We start from the raw sequence: 21039 nt of genomic DNA on the forward strand, positions 1-21039 counted from the left end.
GTCCGCGGAATCTCGTGGAGTTCTTATGTAACTCTGTGGAATTCCACAAGTCAAATTTCACAAGCTCATCCACCCCTATATGATTTGTGTGTTTCATCGGTGTAGTTGTAGCATTTAAAATGGAATCTTATTAGGTAGAGGGCAGATGGAAGCAGTGAACTAGAGTGGACCAATTGTCGAGTCTTAGGTAGGTCTGGATGATACTTGCATAATCTTTTTTTGCTCTAATAACACAAAATGCACACAAAAGTATGCCAAATTATGTTATGATGCAAAATGCTGGCTTTAACATTTTGCACTATATTTTAGCATGAAATTTGTCCTTGTGTTGGTTCATTTTCATTTTTCCTGTGCTCCTCTAATAGGATTCTTAGCCAAACAAATTTTCAATTATGAGATGTGGCATAATGGCACAATCTCAGGCATTTTACCTAACAACTGCAATGCAAAATGAAAGCATTATGCAAGATTATGCAGCCATAAATGATGAGTAGATGAAGGGATCAAGTAAGATAAAGAGGCATCTGTCAGTGTAGTGCTGTTTCTGTGTTGTGACGAACCATGCCAAAAGCTGGCAAGAGATGAGATCCAAGTAGGGTTACTTTGCTCCATTTGAATCAAGAGTACTTTTTATACTATCCAATGTGGCTGTCATTGCTGTTTCAGTAGTGTGGCTCAGAAATATATATATTTTTTAATGTACAAATTAAGGTATGTTAAATGAATGTACCTATTTAATCAGAAACCCATCTTTCAATGAGTTGTCTAAGAAGAAATCATGAGCATAATATCAAATTTGCCAACCAATTTTCTACATTTGAATTAAGCAAAAAAGAAATAATTGTGTACTACATAATGTTGTCCAATTTTTACCTGCAGGAGTATGGTTTGATTTGAAAATATCAAACCAAGCCACATTTTATGCACAAACCAGTCTCTCGCCAGTATACAATATGACTTTTTAAGCAAAGTTTGTCTGAAAGTTAAAACATCATGTGACAAAATTCTGAGTCACAAGGAAACATTACGTGATTTCCTATAGCCCTTCTAAGGAGCATCCATTAGCTATTGATGAATAGTTACAATAATTCATAGCATCAAATCTTCATTTTTGGTGGAATACATTTGTGTAGGCAATTTTGAGTTAAGTCAGGGTAAGCTTCCAGTTTTCAAAGAGGGTTTGATGATGACTGGCGAGAATTACAGTGGAAGTGTTAAGGAAGATGTCCTAAAGTGTATGTGCTGGACAGAGGTGAGTTGATGATCCAGCTGGACCGAAAGCTTTTGTGGTACTGATGAAGACTTCAAGGGTTGAAGGGTTGTAGAGGTGTAGCTTCAGACCTTGGTTTGTATGCTGCATTGGAAATGGGAATGTGGAGGTTAGATATTTCCCCCTTCTTCTTCGCTAGGTAGATTTCCAGGTGTATAGTTTTTGTGACAACATAGTCAACCAGAGCAACATATTGCTCCTGAAAGGTGATCATTTTTTAATCTATAGATGCAGGATTGTGAATATTCATGAATAATGTTATGTCATTTCATTGATGATCAAATGTCTTCTGAAAGACAAAAAGACAGGTGCAATCTAGTTGCCACTTTACCTATGGCTTTATAGGTTCTAGAGTGTCAGGAGTGCAGATTTCACGTGATTTTTCAGAGATTTCTTTTGATACTTTACTTGGAAGGAGGTCATAAATTCTTCTGGCTCTCAGAATATTTGTGTCATCTGTTCTTAGCCTGTATGTGGTAGCAAGCACAGAAAATGTGGTGTTGCAATTAGGCATCAGAAGAGATTGTTTGCCTTGAGCCTTAGAAACAAAACCTATTTTCTGGGAAGAATAATTTACAGTTTCTTCTGTTTTGCTTCAGTAGGAGAGAGCTTGAGTATTGAATTCTCTTTTTTGCCCCATGCTGAAAAATGTAATCTGTATTTTCTGCAAGGGGCTGAAGTCCTCAAGTCAGTGCCAATATGAGGAAGGAAAAGGACTAGGTTATTGTGCTTGTATCTTGTTTAAGATTAATAAACCAGTCCCATTGCTAAGCAAACTAGTGATTGATCAAGAATATCTATTCCCAATGTCCATTTGTCACCTCATTTCCACAGTTCCCATGCAACAAACCTCCTGGATATTGCAACTGGCAGCATGGAAAATGGGAAGTTTGTTCTCCTACAGTAGGGCATTCTGAGAAATCTATCTATAGCTGTACAGGGATCTTCAATCAATGCATATGGTCTACAATGGTTTCCCTTCTGAGTATGTTGTAAGGCTAGAAGTCTACTTCTCTGGGTAGGTGATATAACACAGGGCTCTGTAAAGGCTTTGAGTTGAGTGTAACTTCATGTACACTGAGTTCAAATGCCCACCACCTCTTGGCCAGCTGGAGGTAAAGAAGGTTGTGAGTTGGCTAACATCACACATGTAAGGCCTGGTATGAGTATATATAAATCAGATAAAGGAGATTACATAATAATAATGATTTTCAACTCTTTGTTAACAAAGAAAACATAGTATTCTAGCATCCCCCTTCCGTGTGTCCCCCACTTATAGTGAAACCAAACTACAAGACTTATCCTGCCAAGTACTCTCAGCGAGCAGAAAGCACCACATTGAATTGGAGCCCTTCGAAAACCCACTTCAGAAGGTATCCGCAACACAAAAAGAGGGTTACAGAGTAGATAGATTTATTTAAGTAGGCAGGGTTTGTACCTTTGAGACAATCAGGTGTGCTGGCAGGTATGTCTGTCAATGAGATCAAGCATAGGATGTTTTTTTTCATAAAAACATAGGGATGTGATGTTCAGATTACATTCAGTTATTACATCCCTCTTCTCTTGCTGTGGGGAGACATGGAGAGATTTGTTCATGCTGTGGATGGCTGTACTTCTTTTGCACAAATACTGTTTATTTCCTCTGTTCAGTGACCTAGCTCATATCTGGAATTGTCTAGAACTAATAAAGCCACAATGGACACCTTATTAGTTACATGATTGTGTCTCTGCCACCCTGATCAAAGGCCATGCTCATGATATGTTACCATGTCTTCTTATGCTCCTCAGGTGAAGGTGACGGACACTGAGGTACAGATTGATGGCCTGGCCCCCAGCACTGACTATTCACTCACTGTGTATGCACTGTATGGAGAAGAAGCCAGTGACCCGGCAACAGCCCAGGAGACCACTTGTGAGTACCCACATCCCATGCCTGATTCTCTAGTGTCAATGCAAGTAGGTGTGTGCAAAATATGCGTCATTTGTTTTCCCTTAATTATGCAAACGTAAGGCACAATTATGAGTAAATATGTAAAATGTACATTTGTAATTTTGCACCATATTTCAGCAGTTTGTCCATGTGTCAATTTTTGGTGCAAAGATGCATTCAAACAAGAGCACTGTGAACAACAGCCTCTCGCGTTGTGTTGTTCTTGGCTTTGACTGTAAATTCTTACTGCAAATTTGTGCCATTCCATGTAAATATTTACCACGAATGTTGTATAATTACACAAAGTGACATAATTGCGTAATTTTGGGAATTTGGCGGAACAATGACAACTCCTTGAAATTATGTGAATTACGCCGGCATAATAACATTTTCCTCCAGGCTTTCAAGTTCCATATTTTATCATGTGCTAGTGCTATGAAATCCAGCCGCCCATATCCACTGTAGAACATGCACATGCTCAGCTCCTCAGTTTGTTGTTGCTCCCTTGCTCCCTGTGAGTGGTGCATCATGCTGCACTATCTGTAAAACAAGTTAGCTGGGGCATGCATTAATCTGTGTGTCTCATGTGAACTGTTTGTTGCATTCCCCCTTTGTGCAGTGTCCCTTGTGCTCTGTTATTTCTGTGACTTCTCCCAGCTGCAAAACTTCTCTATGCTCTATACGAATTGTGACAGATATTATTGTTTATGATCTCCACTTCTTTAAATATTGCAGATACTACAGGTCTCTACTTCACTCCTCTCTGATACTCCCATTTGTGCACCATTTCTATAGCTCACAAGCTCCATCCTCTATAGTGATTTGTTTTGCATTTTCTCTTGGGCCCTTATCTAGTATTCTCCTTTTCTAACTGGGAATTCAGTTTGGACACTACCTGGTTTGTGAATTGGAATGCAATTTGTGATATGACGTACGTAATTGTATATTTGCAGTGGGTTGTAAAAAGATCAGCCCATTGAATTGTAATTAGGCATTTTGTAGTTTGCGATCCCCTGTGATTGGTTGCAAATGCAAGGATGGAGGACGGTAAGGGGCAGTTGACCTACATCCCAGCGTATGCATTCCCAAAGGGAAAACAATTTTTAATGCAGTCCATGTCCATTAAGGGTCTGTGCTATTTTTTATTAAAAATGGTTTCTGGTTTGGGAAGTTGGGAAGACATCTGGGACAGAAGGCAGTGGTCCTATGGACCCCCACCTGCTCCCCCAAGGCACCTGTCATGATTCCCAAAGAGGAAGTTATCCCACGGTGACAGCTTCCTTTTTGTGAATCAGATACCAATCTTTTGAGGTTTGGGTATCTGATTGAAAGCTTGCAACCACAATTGCTGTCACAGATCATTAATGAATCCTTCTGTGAATTGCAAATTGGAGGGGGTGCTTCTTTCACATCTCCTCCTATTTGCGATTTGGACCTGGTTGTGAAAGCCCATTTACAATACTTTTCTGGCTCACAGATCTAACCTTCTCTGCCACCACCAACCATGTGCCCTCAGAGCCCTTACAAGCCTTCATTATCAGTTTCCTTCTTTTCAGATCTCGCCTCACCTGCTACGATATGTTTCACAGTTGGCACACTAGAGAGACAGCATGTTGGTCAATGCAGCTTCGACGAGCTGGGTGCCTCATGATAATGTCAGCTAGGGGAGTTGCTGCGTTGTTGAAAAGTGCAAAACGCTGCTTATTCTCACTGCTTTGTGCAGTTATCACAGAACAGAGCGAAAGCAGTATGCGGCCCAGGCAAGCTGGTTATTTATAGTAAAGTTTGAGGAATTTAGCAATGAGTCAGAGGCAAAGAACGGGAGATGCAAATATATTTTTGCAAGACGTAACCTCTCTCACAATTTCTATGAAGGGGTCTGGGCACAATTAGAACAAGCGACCGCGAAAGCGATCCTTTTGTGAAAAAAAGCGGCACTTCAAGCGGTCGCGGAAGTGATCCTATTGTAAAAAAAAAAAAAAACGCCTGCGAGTGGTGCGCACGTGCTCGCCACTGCGAAGCATATGTCTTCAATTATTGCGGTCGCATCTGGTCACGATAATTGAAGACATATGGCCTTTTGTGCACGTAACAGACACCAATAGGCCATGGGCGGAGCTACGCGACCGCCCATGGCCTATTGCGTGTTCTGTTAAAAAACTACACGCACGCAAAGGCCAATGAAAATGGACCATAGAAAATGAACATGCATGAGCGCTGTCATTTTCTAGGTCCATTTTCAAAGCCCCGAGAAAAGGACTCTGGCTGCGCGAACATTGCTGCGCAGTGTAGTACACTAGGCTGAGACCTAACAACCCTTGTACATCAAGCAGTTGGTCACTCGTTCCTCCATTTTCTAACTTCACTGTGCAGTTAACTGTTAAAGTTGCCCCTCTCTGCAGGTTTACCCCCAACGTTTTTGCCTTCTCCCGTCCTGTGTTGCTGAATTTGTTTCTTGGTGGTCCTAGGATTCTGGGTACTTTACCACTGCTAAAGTGCTTGTGATCACTCCCTAAAACATGGTAATATTGGCTTACACTGGATTGGCATATTTAAGTTACTTAAGTGGTATACCATATACCCAAGGTTGGTAAATTCAATGCTGCCATTGGGCCTGCAGCACGTATTGTGCCAGTCCCTTAATTAACCCTTTACAACATGTCTCAGGCCTGCCATTGTGGTCTGTGTACAGTTTTAAACTGCCAATTCGACCTGGCAAAATAAACCTTTTGCCAAACCTAAAACTAATTTTTTAATACATACAAGTGACCTCTAGGTTAGGTCCTAAACAGCCCATTAGGCAGGGTGCAATGCATTAAAAAAGTTGGACATGCGCTTTTAAGTTTAACATTTCCTCGTAGCGAAAAACTCACAAAATCGTTTTTCCTTACTGTGAGGACTATCTTTCCTATTGGCTAACATTGGGTTACCTTATTACATTTAAAGAATGATAACTTTTGTTTGGGAGCAAGTTGAAATACCATGTTTGGTGTCTAAGTAATTGTAATTTAAAACCCTCTACAATGGTAAAGTCGAATTTAAAATCAGAATTCTGAAAATTACACTTTTAAAAAGTTTGCATTTTTGTGTCCTAGCCATTTGGTGCCTGCAGCCTGTTTTTCCTGGGACAAATGATTAGGTGTATTTGACAGTTAACCTTTGTGTATTCCTCCCAGACAGTCACACAGTAGGGGCTGAGTGTTTGCAGAATGGGCCATCTCAGCAGATGGGGGTGGATCTGTGCACAGCCCAGCATGCACTTCAAAGACACTGCCTCAACCAACACACAAAGAACACAATAGCCTTTTGTGGCTCCAGACCTCCTGGGAATAGGGCAAGGAGGTGGGAAATTTCAGTCTGTGGGGCATAACTCCAGATGTTTCTTCCACTTGAAAGCTGGCCCCGGGTATACAATTAGGACCCTCAGACCCACTCTTCAGTTCACTTCTGAACCCTTTGAAAATTCAAAGAGGCCTGCCCTACTGTCTGTGGCCTGCTCTATACTTCAAAGGCCTGCCCTGCTGCTCGAAGAGGACTGCGGTGCTGCATGAAACCTGCCTTTCTGCTTGAACCTAGGACTACCAGAGTGACTCCAAGTGCTAAATCTTCACCACAAACTCGTTCAGCTGCTCCCCGACGCAACACCGCCAGCTGACTTGCTGTGCCAAATTTTACCATCTCAGACATTTTTCTTCAGAAATTCTTCCAAGTCTGAAGGTAGCCGTAACCGGGCCCAATACACTCTGTGTAGTCGAACTATGCTCCATTACGGTCAGCCTTAACTTTTGACTTCGCCCCAGTCTCATGCTGCCAGATATCCACGGTTTGCACTTTGTTATTTTTTATGCCATTTTTCAAGTTAAACGTTAAAAAATCATAACTCTGGCTGGTTCTACTGATTTTGCCATTTTGGGGTAAAATATTTTATAAAATCTTACTCTATTGGGATTTATTTTGCCTTATGTTTTCACTTTATTACTTTTTAATGCTTCATAAATACTTTACACAGTGCCTCTAAGCTAAGCCTGACTGCTTTTGTGCCCAGCTACAGAGGGTTAAGCACAGGTTAATTTAGTGACCTTTTCTGGTTCACCCTGACAATGATTGTGCCTGTTGCTTGAGAAGGGCTCCTACCCCCATCAACCAACAACACTATTTCTCATAGTATCTTTATTCCTGCTGGATGGTTCAATTGCACACTCTGTCATAGAGTTCCCTATGCCACTTCTCTCTGGTTCTTTCATTCCACACTTTTACATGTCTTTGCCTTTTCTATTATCATGTGATTCCACACTTCATAGGTACATTACTCATACTCTTAGGTGCTTTTGTTTAGATTCTCTATTGGTCATAAGCTCACGCCTTGTTTAGTTTTATTGTTTTACAACACTTAATTGCAGGTAATGCAGCAGGCAAGCTACTATATATATGTACAGATTTGCACAGAATTCAAAACAAAATAGGAACATTGAAAATTAAATTATTAGCTTATAGAAAGCAGTAATAATATACTTAGCATATTTCACTTACACATTCAGCATCTGAAATTTCAACTGGGTTTCAAATTAAGTTCCATGTTCTTCAGAGGGAATGGGGATTTAGCACTCAGAAGAACATCACAGTCCCACAAGAACAGCTGTCTCAATGTTTATATATCATATGCTTATCAAAGATACCTGACCCAACATTCTCCTTTATGCTTTCTGATAAGCAGTGGCTGATTCTCCTTAGCCCAAGCTGTATTGTAGTTGCCCTATATTTCAGTCAGTGCAATTTACCAAAAGGCTTCTTGGGAAAGCCTGCATATGAATATTACAAGACAAATAGTGGACACCCAGTCACTGCCCTGGACAACGAATCTTGAGTATCATTTGTAACAAGGGCCATCACCATAGTATGATTGTGCTACACCTAAATGGAGTCAGCAAGACAAATCCCACATGTCATAAACTCTGCTACGCAAGGTCGGTATGTGCATGCATGAACATGTCTTCTCATACTTTCTCCTACATGGACAAGCACAGCTACACTCTTCCTGTGATACAGACAGCGTTGTGTCCCCCATAAACGCATAATACTCATAAACGTCCCATATAGGTCACAGTTCAGACATGCACCATCATGTAGTGCTTGACGTCACTCTCTCACTCCTTTTCTTTTCAGTTGTATGCACAGGTACAGAGACAACAACACAAAAGTACAATATGTATGCCACATTTGTACACACTCACAGCATCCTAGAGTATCCAAAATTGATAAACACAAACCCTTCTACCCCATATTACTTCACTTTAGTACAGTGGTTGCCATCCGACTCTTCTGGGGTATGAAGCTTTATGTAAATGCAATTATAAAAAACATACAGCACAACAGGAAATCATAAGCAATCTCACTCAGATGAAAATGGGACACCTTCATCATTGAATTGACCTATAAGTGTATAAAGGCCAGTGCTTATTTGGAGCCGGTGGTTGCTGGTGGGGGTCAACGGCATTCATTTTTGGGGACCGGACCTTACTTGTTCTCAACAAACTTTTATCCAGAGCTAGAGGCAGGGAGTGTGTAGTGGTGGATAAAAGAGACACGAGTTGTAATCAACTATGCAACCTTGCTATTTGGCACCATCACCTGTGAGAGTGTTTGCTGTGCGCTTCTGAGAAAAACTTTTGGCATTGGCACTTACTCTTTTACAAATTAATCACTATAATAAATAAAGATTGATTTCTGGAGATCTAATGACATTTGTCTGTCATCACCATACATTTGGAAAGGGGCGACCGCTCGGTCCCCCGAACGTATGGATGGGTGCCCGAGCCTCCCGGGAAACCATTTTGGGCGGGGTGGGCGTTGCCCGGCTGGTATGCCCAAAGCGGCGTGGCCGGGGCGCGCCTTCCCCCGCCCGAGAGGGGTTGTCCTAGACACCTCGATGGAAGACCACGCCCAGTAGGCGTACCGGGGACGGGTACACGCCCTCCCGCAGAAGGATAAAGGAGCGGGAATCCAGAAGATCGTCCTCTTGTTCCTCGGATCGGAAGGCTGCACCCACTCGTTGCTCGTGAGCCCTCGACGGAACAAGCAGCAATTTTGAACGTGGTAATCCTGTTTTTTCTCTTTCAGTTTCGACACAAATTTCAGGACCTCGTGGATCGACCAAAGGCGGAGGACTCGAAACCATGCCTAGCAAGCAAGCAGGAAAGGGTTCCGATACGGAGAAGATGTTACGCCTATTGTCGAACCGGATGGCTTGTATGGACCGAAAGCTCGGTCAAGTCCAATTGCTCGGTAGAGGTTTGGCAGAGGTGAAGAAGCAATTGGCTGCACTGAACGACCCAGGTCAGCCGAAAAAGGTAATAGGCCCGGCCTTGCCGGGAGTTGCCCCCAAGGTTGGAGGGAAGAGGGTCAAAGAGAGGGCGGTTTCGGGGGGGGTCCCAGTTACAGAGGTACCTCTTTTCGCCCCCCCCGTACCGGTGGATAACCCGGTTCAGACCCCTGATGTAGGCCAGCCGATCCCGGTTGTGATCACCTCTGTCGAGGACGATGAAATACCCCCAGAATTGGCCGCACAATTGACGGCATGGCTCAAAACAAAGGTGGGGGGCACAGCGACCCCGGGAGACCCGGCAGAAGAAGCCAGAGTGTTAATGAGGCAGTTGCGGCAAGCGAGAGATGGCGCGAAGGTGAGTGTTCCTCTTGTTTCCCCACAGGTGGCGCCGGGAGTACCAGCAGCTGGTCAAGAGAAGACGGCTGCAACAACAGCCGATCCGGGTAAGCTCGCATTGCCGATGGTGGGGGAGGGCTCGATACCCTCGAGGCGGGAAAAGGTTGCACAGCACATTCCCTTGGCCACGAAAGAGTTAATATGGGGAGACAAGTATGTCAACATGTTTTCATTGTTAACGGACCATCGTGAGATGGAGTATGCTAAAACGCAGAAAGATTTGTGGCACCCTAGTGTTTGGCGCGCCAAGATGGCCGAGTTCAGGGTGGAAGAGACAGTGACGAACTGGGTTAAGGCCTTCTCTATATTTACCGCAGTTATGGGGGAACGTAAACCTGAGGTTATGACTGAGTTGGTTTGCTATCAGAATCGCATTATGGATTTTTATTCAATGTATGAGGGGGAAGAATGGAAAGGCTATGACATGAAGTTCCGTAAAGCAAAAGAATATGATGCTTCTTTGTCTTGGGATTGTTTGGACTCGGTGTCATGGCACAAACAGCTCCTGCCAGGGGCGACAGGTACGTCCTCGCCAGGCGGGAGCGGGTCCGGAGGGGTCCGCCAAAAGCCCGGGGTGCCCTTTCGAACAGGCACAGGTGGGGGCTATCAGCCCAGAGTTGGCGGGAATGGTGGTAAAGGAGGGGTCTGTTGGGGCTTCAATCGAGGCAATTGTAACAGACCGCAGGGGGCATGCAAGTTTAAGCATGTGTGTGCCGGCTGTGGGAATTCCTCACACCCGGAGAGTGCATGTAGATCAAAAAATGGCGGGATGGGAGGAAAAGGTGCCCCTAAGCAGGAGTGAGGTGGACCTTTGTGACCGATTGCCTACACCCGTTGATCTCATGGTTATGATTCCGTGGTTAAACAAATATCCTGATCATGTCTCCGCTGGGATGTTGAGGAAGGGATTCTTACATGGCTTCCACATCCCGGCGGGGGAGGTTCGGGGGAACTCCTTTTGTAAAAACCAAGTATCGATACGGCACAACCCAGGTGTGGCAGAAAAGAAAATAGCAAAAGAGGTTGGGATGGGGCGAGTGGCTGGCCCCTTTTCTTGCCCGCCGGTGGCTGAGTTCATCTGTTCCCCTTTAGGGGTTGTCCCGAAGAAAGATCCGGGGGAGTTTAGACTCATACATAACCTTTCTGCTCCTAGGGGTTCATCGGTAAATGATGCCATTGACCCAGAAGTTTGTTCAGTAAGATACGCATCGTTCGACGATGCCGTGGCCATGTTGAACCACCTAGGCCCTGGGGCGCTGATGGCGAAATGTGATATCGAATCAGCGTTCCGGTTGCTTCCGGTGCACCCGCAGGATCAGCGCCTGCTAGGTTTTGCATTTCAGGGAAGTTATTACATGGATAAAGGCATGCCCATGGGCTGTTCCATTTCATGTGCATATTTTGAGATGTTTAGCTGTTTTTTGGAATGGGCATTTACCGAGGCTACAGGGCATAGACATGTTATGCATTATCTGGATGACTTTTTGTTCTTGGGGACAGCCGGGGATACGATGTGCGCACAGTCGCTGTATGATTTCTGCATCCTCATGAATGAATTTGGTGTCCCGTTGGCACCGGGTAAGACGGTCGGACCATCTACTTCACTGGAGTTTCTGGGAATTGAGCTCGATTCTGTGGAGGGGTGTTTCCGACTACCAGTTGAAAAAGTGATCAAGTTCCAGGCTTCCTTGATGCAATGCCTCGGGGGGGGAGAAAGTGACCCTGCTCCAGTTACAACAAACAGTGGGTCAGCTTAATTTTGCCTTAAGAGTGATTCCTATGGCCCGCCCGTTTTCGCGCTCTATCGCGCAAGCTATGGGTGGTCTTAAAGAGGCTCACCACCGTACGAGACTGTCTGGAGAGGTTCGCCAGGATATGCGTATTTGGTTGGCATTTCTGGCGGACTTCAACGGTCGAGTCGTCTGGACCTCCCCGCCAGAGTCTTCAAAGGAATTAGGTCTATGGACCGACTCGGCAGGGAGCGTGGGTTTTGGCGCCATCTTAGGTGATCGATGGTCGGCACAAACATGGCCGACATGGTGGCACTCCAACGGTCTCACAGATAACATTGGGTTCCTGGAGTTATTCCCAATTTGGGTTGCTCTGATGACATGGGCTGACGACTTCAGGGGTCGCTCAGTGGTGTTTTGGTCCGACAATATGACGGTTGTTGATTGCATTAACCAACAGGCAGCACGCTGCAAAATGATCCTGAGGTTGTTGAAAGAGATTGTGCTGCTGTGCATGAGACTGGATGTACTGTTCAGGGCAAGACATGTGCCAGGTGTACTGAACCATGCGGCTGATGCACTCTCTCGTTCACATATGCAGGCATTCAGGGGTTATCTGCCCACAGCAGACCCGGAGGCAGCTCCATTCCCAGAAGCAATGTGGGTAATTGGTGCCTCGGATTACAAGACCTCGTGGCAGCGAGTCTAGCCCCCAGGACAAGGAAAGCATACGAAGGAGCGTTTCGTTCCTATTGCACATATTTGAGTCCTGCAGGGAGTCGGAATTGGGGTCAGGAGGAATCCGTCCTGGGGTACCTGGTAGCACTACACAGGGAGGGCCGATCAGTGGCAACGGCCGGCAGGCATAGGGCGGCCATTTCCTTCATGGCCCAGGTACACGGCATAAAAGACCCTACAGGCTCTTTTTTGGTGAAGAAAGCCCTTCGCGGCTGGCAGCGCCTTGAGGGTTGCAAGAAAGATACAAGGCACCCGATTGGCTTAGACAGACTGTCTCGGCTTTTAGCAAAGCTGGATGAGACGTGTTCCTCCCATTACGAAACAGTTCTGTTCCGGGCAGCGTTCACGTTGGCATTCCATGGGGCCATGAGGGTGAGCGAGCTGGTCGCAAGGAACAAGAGAGATATGGAGGGAGGTTTGTGCAGGGATCACATCCAGATAAGGGGTGATTCGATGGTAATCATGATAGCCAGGTCCAAAACTGACCAGGGGGCTATGGGAGATAATGTGGTCGTACAGCGCAAGCGTGGGTCCCCGGTCTGCCCATTGAAATGTGTGGAAGACTATTTGGCGCTAAGAGCGGCCGCTTGGGGGGGGGGAGCTTGCTACGACACAAGGATGGCACCCCACTGACGAGATTTCAGTTTCAGAGGGTGCTGGCACTGGCAATCGCTGACGCGGGCATGGACCCGTGCGATTTTGGGACCCACTCCTTTAGGATAGGGGCTGCTACTGAGGCTACAGCCAGGGGTCAGAGTGCTGAGGAAGTGAAACGATTGGGCCGTTTGTCCTCAAATTGCTTCAAGAGGTATGTGCGCTTGCACATGTTGTAAGTGATCAATTGACATGCACTCACGTTTTCTGTCTTTTGTTTACTTTGCAGTTTCGCGGGCCTGCCATGCAGGGCGGAATTGGAGGTCGACCCTGCATCGAGAGACCAGCGGTCAGAGATCACCGACTGGGGAGAGGATGGCATGGGTCGTGGGCCACTCATACGTGAGGCGCGCCGGTGACGTATTCAAGGAAGGTGACTCGATTCACGCACCTGGGGAATACGGGTTCAGAGTGGCTTTCCACGGGAAAGGAGGGCTCGTTTTTGACAAATTTGAGTCATTTTTCGAGGGACTTTTAGGGCGGCATAGGTCACCGCCATCTGTAGTCATAGTACACCTGGGAGGCAACGATTTGGTGACACTGGGTAGACGAGTGTTACTTGAACGAATCTTGTCGGCTGTTAGCTGGTTGGCTAAAAGAGTCCCGGGGTGCACAATTGCCTGGTCCCACATGATTCCTAGAAGGAGGTGGCAGGGGGGCCTTTCGGTGTCAGCTCTGAACCATTCAGTTAAACGGGTCAATAATAAGATTGGTAGATTGTTCCGTTCCGCACAGTTGCATGTCATTCCACATGGGTGTATCCGGGGTGACCAAATGTATCTGAACGATGGGGTTCACCTGTCCAGGGAGGGGAATGATTTACTCATAGGAGACTGGGTTGCATGGTTGAGAGGTTTTTGGAGGAAGCATGACCTATAGGAGGAGTTGGGGGGGGCCGGATGGTCGGTCAACCATCCGGTCTGTGGCGGTAAGGTCATGACCGGTGAGCAGTAATTGAAAGGTCCCTAGAGTGGGGCGCCACCCACAATGGATGGGAGCGCCCGGGGGAAGATGGCCATTGGCCCCTTCCACGGGGAGGCGGCACCCACTAAGGATGGTGCGCCTAGTGGGAGATGGCCATGGGCCCCTCCCAGGGGGGGAGGCGGTTATATGCCCCTCTTTACTAATTTCCCGGGGGCCGGATATCCGCGACGGCAGATAGAGAGTGTGGGGTTGGGGGGGAGAGTCCACGCTGTCCTTCCTACAGAGACCTCATACGGGAACTCGGACAACCCTTAAGATGGCGTCGAGTAGAAAGGGGGCCCCCACCACGACAAGGGAAGTTACAGTTGGCAATGAGGGTACAGCCCTCTGCGCATGCGCCGCTCACACAGTGACGGCGGGAGTTTGGTAGTAGGGATCTGACACCGGTTAAGACCTTGCCGTTGGCCCTTAATGCTAGGATGTACAATTTGAATTAGAGTGTATGCATTTTCAGGATATCGAAATGTGATAAATGACAAATTGTACATAATGCATAATGATGAAACTTTTATTTAATGTTTTAAATTTTGTTTCATATTTTAATAAATACGGCCGGGAGGGTGACTCCCTCCCGTCTTCCAAAAGTTCAACTATTGTCCGACTTCCCATCCTTGGGGATATGTGTTGGGAGGGGGTGGCGGCATCCCGGCCATATGGAAAGGGGCGACCGCTCGGTCCCCCCGAACGTATGGATGGGTGCCCGAGCCTCCCGGGAAACCATTTTGGGCGGGGTGGGCGTTGCCCAGCTGGTATGCCCAAAGCGGCGTGGCCGGGGCGCGCCTTCCCCGCCCGAGAGGGGTTTTCCTAGACACCTCGATGGAAGACCACGCCCAGTAGGCGTACCGGGGACGGGTACACGCCCTCCCGCAGAAGGATAAAGGAGCGGGAATCCAGAAGATCGTCCTCTTGTTCCTCGGATCGGAAGGCTGCACCCACTCGTTGCTCGTGAGCCCTCGACGGAACAAGCAGCAATTTTGACCCACCCACCAGCCCCTGATAGCAAAAGTTTGGAGGAAAATAAAGGTTTCTGAGTAATGAAAGTATAGGCCCCCTTTTTTCCTTGGTAGAGTGTATAATGGAACTCTGAGAATAAAGATTTGGTTTGCATTGGTGAAATTTCTTCTTGCAGGAAAAGTTCAGTGATAACAGTAAAATGATGTGAAATTTTTCTTTTAGTAGGTAAACAACTGTCGTATTTATTTGTCGGGCGGTAAGGTCATGATCGGTGAGCAGTAATTGAAAGGTCCCTAGAGTGGGGCGCCACCCACAATGGATGGGAGCGCCCGGGGAAGACGGCCATTGGCCCCTTCCACGGGGAGGCGGCACCCACTAAGGATGGTGCGCCTAGGGGGAGATGGCCATGGGCCCCTCCCAGGGGGGGAGGCGGTTATATGCCCCTCCTTACTAATTTCCCGGGGGCCGGATATCCGCGACGGCGGATAGAGAGTGTGGGGTTGGGGGGGAGAGTCCACGCTGTCCTTCCTACAGAGACCTCATACGGGAACTCGGACGACCCTTAAGATGGCGTCGAGTAGAAAGGGGGCCCCCACCACGACAACGGAAGTTACAGTTGGCAATGAGGGTACAGCCCTCTGCGCATGCGCCGCTCACACAGTGACGGCGGGAGTTTGGTAGTAGGGATCTGACACCGGTTAAGACCTTGCCGTTGGCCCTTAATGCTAGGATGTACAATTTGAATTAGAGTGTATGCATTTTCAGGATATCGAAATGTGATAAATGACAAATTGTACATAATGCATAATGATGAAACTTTTATTTAATGTTTTAAATTTTGTTTCATATTTTAATAAATACGGCCGGGAGGGTGACTCCCTCCAGTCTTCCAAAAGTTCAACTATTGTCCGACTTCCCATCCTTGGGGATATGTGTTGGGAGGGGGTGGCGGCATCCCGGCCATATGGAAAGGGGCGACCGCTCGGTCCCCCCAAACGTATGGATGGGTGCCCGAGCCTCCCGGGAAACCATTTTGGGCGGGGTGGGCGTTGCCCGGCTGGTATGCCCAAAGCGGCGTGGCCGGGGCGCGCCTTCCCCCGCCCGAGAGGGGTTGTCCTAGACACCTCGATGGAAGACCACGCCCAGTAGGCGTACCGGGGACGGGTACACGCCCTCCCGCAGAAGGATAAAGGAGCGGGAATCCAGAAGATCGTCCTCTTGTTCCTCGGATCGGAAGGCTGCACCCACTCGTTGCTCGTGAGCCCTCGACGGAACAAGCAGCAATTTTGGCCCACCCACCAGCCCCTGATAGCAAAAGTTTGGAGGAAAATAAAGGTTTCTGAGTAATGAAAGTATAGGCCCCCTTTTTTCCTTGGTAGAGTGTATAATGGAACTCTGAGAATAAAGATTTGGTTTGCATTGGAGAAATTTCTTCTTGCAGGAAAAGTTCAGTGATTACAGTAAAATGATGTGAAATTTTTCTTTTAGTAGGTAAACAACTGTCGTATTTATTTGTCGGGCGGTAAGGTCATGATCGGTGAGCAGTAATTGAAAGGTCCCTAGAGTGGGGCGCCACCCACAATGGATGGGAGCGCCCGGGGGAAGACGGCCATTGGCCCCTTCCACGGGGAGGCGGCACCCACTAAGGATGGTGCGCCTAGGGGGAGATGGCCATGGGCCCCTCCCAGGGGGGGAGGCGGTTATATGCCCCTCCTTACTAATTTCCCGGGGGTCGGATATCCGCGACGGCGGATAGAGAGTGTGGGGTTGGGGGGGAGAGTCCACGCTGTCCTTCCTACAGAGACCTCATACGGGAACTCGGACGACCCTTAAGATGGCGTCGAGTAGAAAGGGGGCCCCCACCACGACAACGGAAGTTACAGTTGGCAATGAGGGTACAGCCCTCTGCGCATGCGCCGCTCACACAGTGACGGCGGGAGTTTGGTAGTAGGGATCTGACACCGGTTAAGACCTTGCCGTTGGCCCTTAATGCTAGGATGTACAATTTGAATTAGAGTGTATGCATTTTCAGGATATCGAAATGTGATAAATGACAAATTGTACATAATGCATAATGATGAAACTTTTATTTAATGTTTTAAATTTTGTTTCATATTTTAATAAATACGGCCGGGAGGGTGACTCCCTCCCGTCTTCCAAAAGTTCAACTATTGTCCGACTTCCCATCCTTGGGGATATGTGTTGGGAGGGGGTGGCGGCATCCCGGCCATATGACATAGTGGCCAGATGCCTGTGCCAATAGAAGCAGAAAGGTAATACATAATATGAGGATGAAGGCAGAGACCTACACAACTGCACAGTTTATGCCAGTGCTCTCCAAGGTGAAGTCACCCATCCTGTTTTGTTGACCCAGGATCATTGATAATGATTTACTCCTATGTCTGAAGGACTGCACTGGTTATTCCGAATATGTATTTGACAATTATAACTCATTACTGGATGGTCCTTAGTTCCATGTTCTGCTGGTAAGTCCAGCAACAGTAGTACCGAAGCAGCGTGATGTCTTCTTCTTACAGCGCTCGTAAGGGCCCATGACTTTTAGCCAGGGTGACTCTGGTGTCTAGTGCTAGTTGAAAGGTGGGTTGTCAACCAGTTAAAATAAAACCGTGCTGCAGAAGGTGGTGAAGCTGATGCTTAAACTCACATGCCTCTCCTTCCCATGTGATTTAATGTGCATGTTTTCTCTAGAGATCTCTCTTTGGTTCGGCTCTGTCGTTTTCGTATAGGTGACCATTACCACCTCGTTAGTCTTCCTCGCCACATGACTTACAATGTGAGCTTCAGCTCCACACCAGAACCCTCCAAAGTAAAAAAAGAGTCAGCCTCCCATGCCTTCCATTCCTTCCCAATATGGCCGACCCATCACACCCATGACCTCTATAAAAGGCGGGCCGGCCCAACCCATCAGCCTGAAACTACCAAGCAGAAACAAGAAGCCGATAGCCAGACAGGGAGGGAGGGATGGGAACTCATGTGGCGAGGAAGACTAACTCGGTGTAATGAAGATTACCGGTAAGTAATCGGGGCATCTTCCACCTCTGAAGTGATAGCTAGTGTACTGCCCACTGATGGTTTCTTGCATTCTCTCTATAAGACACTTGCTTGCGCTTTTATTGATTTATAAAGTCTTCTTTATGGTGTTTGGTTAATCCTCATTGGTATTTCGATTTGAACCCCCAGCGGGCTCCTCTCTCGCGCTTTAGCTTGTATACCGCTGGTGGTTTCCAAGCATATTCCTCTATGGTGCTTTGACTGCACACACTCCCTAAATTTGTGAGCCACTGATCTTTGGTACTTTAGTTGCAGGCCCTGCAGATAGCTTGCTTATCTGTATGCTTTGACATGGATGCTTTCTTTAAGCTACTAGCCCACACCATCACTAGTGTTTTGATACTCTGTCCTTTGCAGTCATTAGCTCACTGCTCATTAGTGCTTTGTGCACACAATCTCAGTCCATTTCTGGACCTTTTCCATAAGTCAATTCTTTCTTTCTGTGCTGGAATTCACCCACTTTCTCGCCCTATTACCAGCTGTCTTCTCTCTGTTGATTTCATTGTTCTAAATGGGTCACCGACCTTCTGAATTACTCCCAGTTGCATTGAATCATTTCTGTAGGAAACTGTCTCATACCTCTATGGGTATTTCATTGCACATTTCGTGCAGGTCACTAACTCACTCTACCGTGGCCCTTGGGTTGAGAGTTCTCTCCCTGGGGCACTAGTTCACTCCTCTATGTTTCTCTGCTTGCTCTCAATAACTAACTAACTAACTAACTCAGTTCCCTCGAATGATTAGAAAGCTCTCTACAGCCCACGTGTACACTCTACTGTGGGGATGTGATTGCACATTTTCTATGATTCACTAACTCACTTGTCTCTGCTTCTTCCTTGCAGTGACTTTGGAGCCCCCAAGGAATCTGCACTTTTCAGATATTACTCACAGCAAAGCCCAGGTGCATTGGGAGAGCCCCTACCGGGATGGAATAGTGCACCGTGTGACCTATGTCTCGACAGGGGGAAGCGACACTGCCGGAGAGGTAAGAGACACCTACAGTGAGGATTATGCAGGTGGCTGAGGCTGAAGGGATAAGAGACACCACATGAAAGAGAAGTAAATAGAACACACAATGCTGAGACTGAGAGGCACCACCAGCAAAGAAGTAAGAGTCACCCATGAAAATAGCGAGTAAAAAAGAGAGATAGAAGGGGAGGGAAGAGGAAAAGAAGTAGAGAGAGGTATAGGCAGAAAGAATGAGGCAGTGAGAAAGAGAGAGGGCTAGATGTGCAAGAGAGGAAGACAGAATAGTAGAGAGTGTAGTGAGTTTGAGGGCGATGTGAGAAGAAAATAAAGTAAAATAAAATGTGTGTGTATGTGTATGTGTGTGTGTGTGTATGTGTGTTAGAGAACTAGAGAGAGGGAGGTACAGAAAAGAGAGGAAGCGAGACAGTGATAGAGAGACAGATCTAAGACTGAAGGGAGAGTGGAAGAGAGGGTTAGGCAAAGAAAGCGAGAGAAACAAAAGAGAAAGAGAGAGAGCAAGAAGTAAAAGATTTGAAGGGAATGTGGTACCAATATTTAAAGCAGTGTGTGATATTCTCACTGGAGACAATGAGAGAAAGCCATGAGGGTTGCGAGAGATAGTCCTAAATGAGAGTGAAAGAAACCCCTTGAGAAATATCTAGAGGTGATAGAGAGAGTGGTGGAACTATAGAGGGGGTGAGTCAGCTGCAGATAGTATTGAAAACACCTGTCGAGAGAGAGTGGAATGAGAGACACCCAGTGAGAATAGTTCCTGACACACACACAGATGGAAACGAGACACCGAAAGAGGGGTACCTGCAGTGGTGTAGCTCAAAATAATGTGCCCCCTTACAAAATGGGATGAGGGGCCCCTGGGCATCCTACATCTTACAAATATTTGTTGGGGTTCGGCTGAATAAGGGGCTCCTTGGAGGGCTAGGGTGCCCCTCCCACCAGAGAGCCTTTTGGGGCCTGCGTGCCTGCCTGGGTACCTGCACAAAGTGGGAGACAACCATATGTGGGAACAGAAAGATATTCACAGATGGAAGTATATAGCAACCCACACAGTGGGTCTTCAGAAGCACTCATGGAGAAGGGAGTGAGAGAGACATAAACTGGGCAGTCGGAATCCACCATAGAAAGATATTTTGGTGAAACTCACAGAGAAAATTGAGGGCATTCATGTATGTGTAGGTGAGAAAGGGCTGCATGTTTAAAAATGAACTTTTCCCATTCTTAATTAGTGAATAATACTGATTCACTATTTAGAAATCACAAAATGTTATGCACTATGAGCTATGTTATGTGTATTTGTATAGTGCACAACTCACACTGAAGGGTATCCTAGTGCTGAATCAAGAGCTCTATGACCTACCCAGGGTTGGGGTAGGTGAAGAGTCAGGTCTTCAGTTTCTTGTGGAATTCAAGAACTGACGAGGAAGTTCTGATGTGCAGGGACAGGTTGTTCCCGGCTATAGGCAAGAGGTAGGTGAAGGAACGACCACCAGCTCTGGTTCTGAGTATGCGAGGTGCATATGCGAGTAGAAGTTCACGTGAGCGGAAGTGCCTGGGAGGTATGTGGAAGTTTATGGAGTTGTTGAGGTACGTGGGGCCAATGTTGTGTAAGGCAATGATTGTGTACTTATGTAGAAAAGTCAGCCCATATCGCACCCGATGCCCAGGCTGCTGGTGCAGGGCGACTCTTCGTTTCCATCTTGAATAATTACCAAATAAAGAGACGGGCACTGGAAGCAGGAAGACAAGGAAAAAGGTTTATTACTCATGAGGAGAGCCTGTCATTTGGGACACTCGCATAGTGTCTTCGGGAGGTGCTCTAACAAGTTTCTCTGAGGCTTCGTCTTTTATACACAGGTTTATGGCACACACACATCCTTCATTACAATCAAGACATTGTAAAGTACGAAGATATTCCAACACGTGGCTACAGTAGGGGCCCTTATCCTCCATACAATAGGAAGGGGCTGTCATGCAGCTGAGTGTTTCTGCTGATTCCTTTGGA

General features: G+C 46.7%; 1 protein-coding gene across 1 annotated transcript in view; it reads left to right on the forward strand.

Annotated features, from left to right (window-relative positions):
- Positions 1 to 21039, forward strand: part of COL20A1 (collagen type XX alpha 1 chain) — a 511940-nt gene that overhangs the window by 242521 nt on the left and 248380 nt on the right. The window contains exons 14-15 of the mRNA XM_078651638.1: positions 3059 to 3182; positions 18893 to 19035. Coding sequence (XP_078507764.1) covers positions 3059 to 3182; positions 18893 to 19035 — 267 coding nt within the window. The remainder of the gene's footprint in view (positions 1 to 3058; positions 3183 to 18892; positions 19036 to 21039) is intronic.

The sequence above is a fragment of the Lissotriton helveticus genome, chromosome 7 (genome assembly GCF_964261635.1).
Source record: "Lissotriton helveticus chromosome 7, aLisHel1.1, whole genome shotgun sequence".
NCBI classification, from domain to species: domain Eukaryota; kingdom Metazoa; phylum Chordata; class Amphibia; order Caudata; family Salamandridae; genus Lissotriton; species Lissotriton helveticus.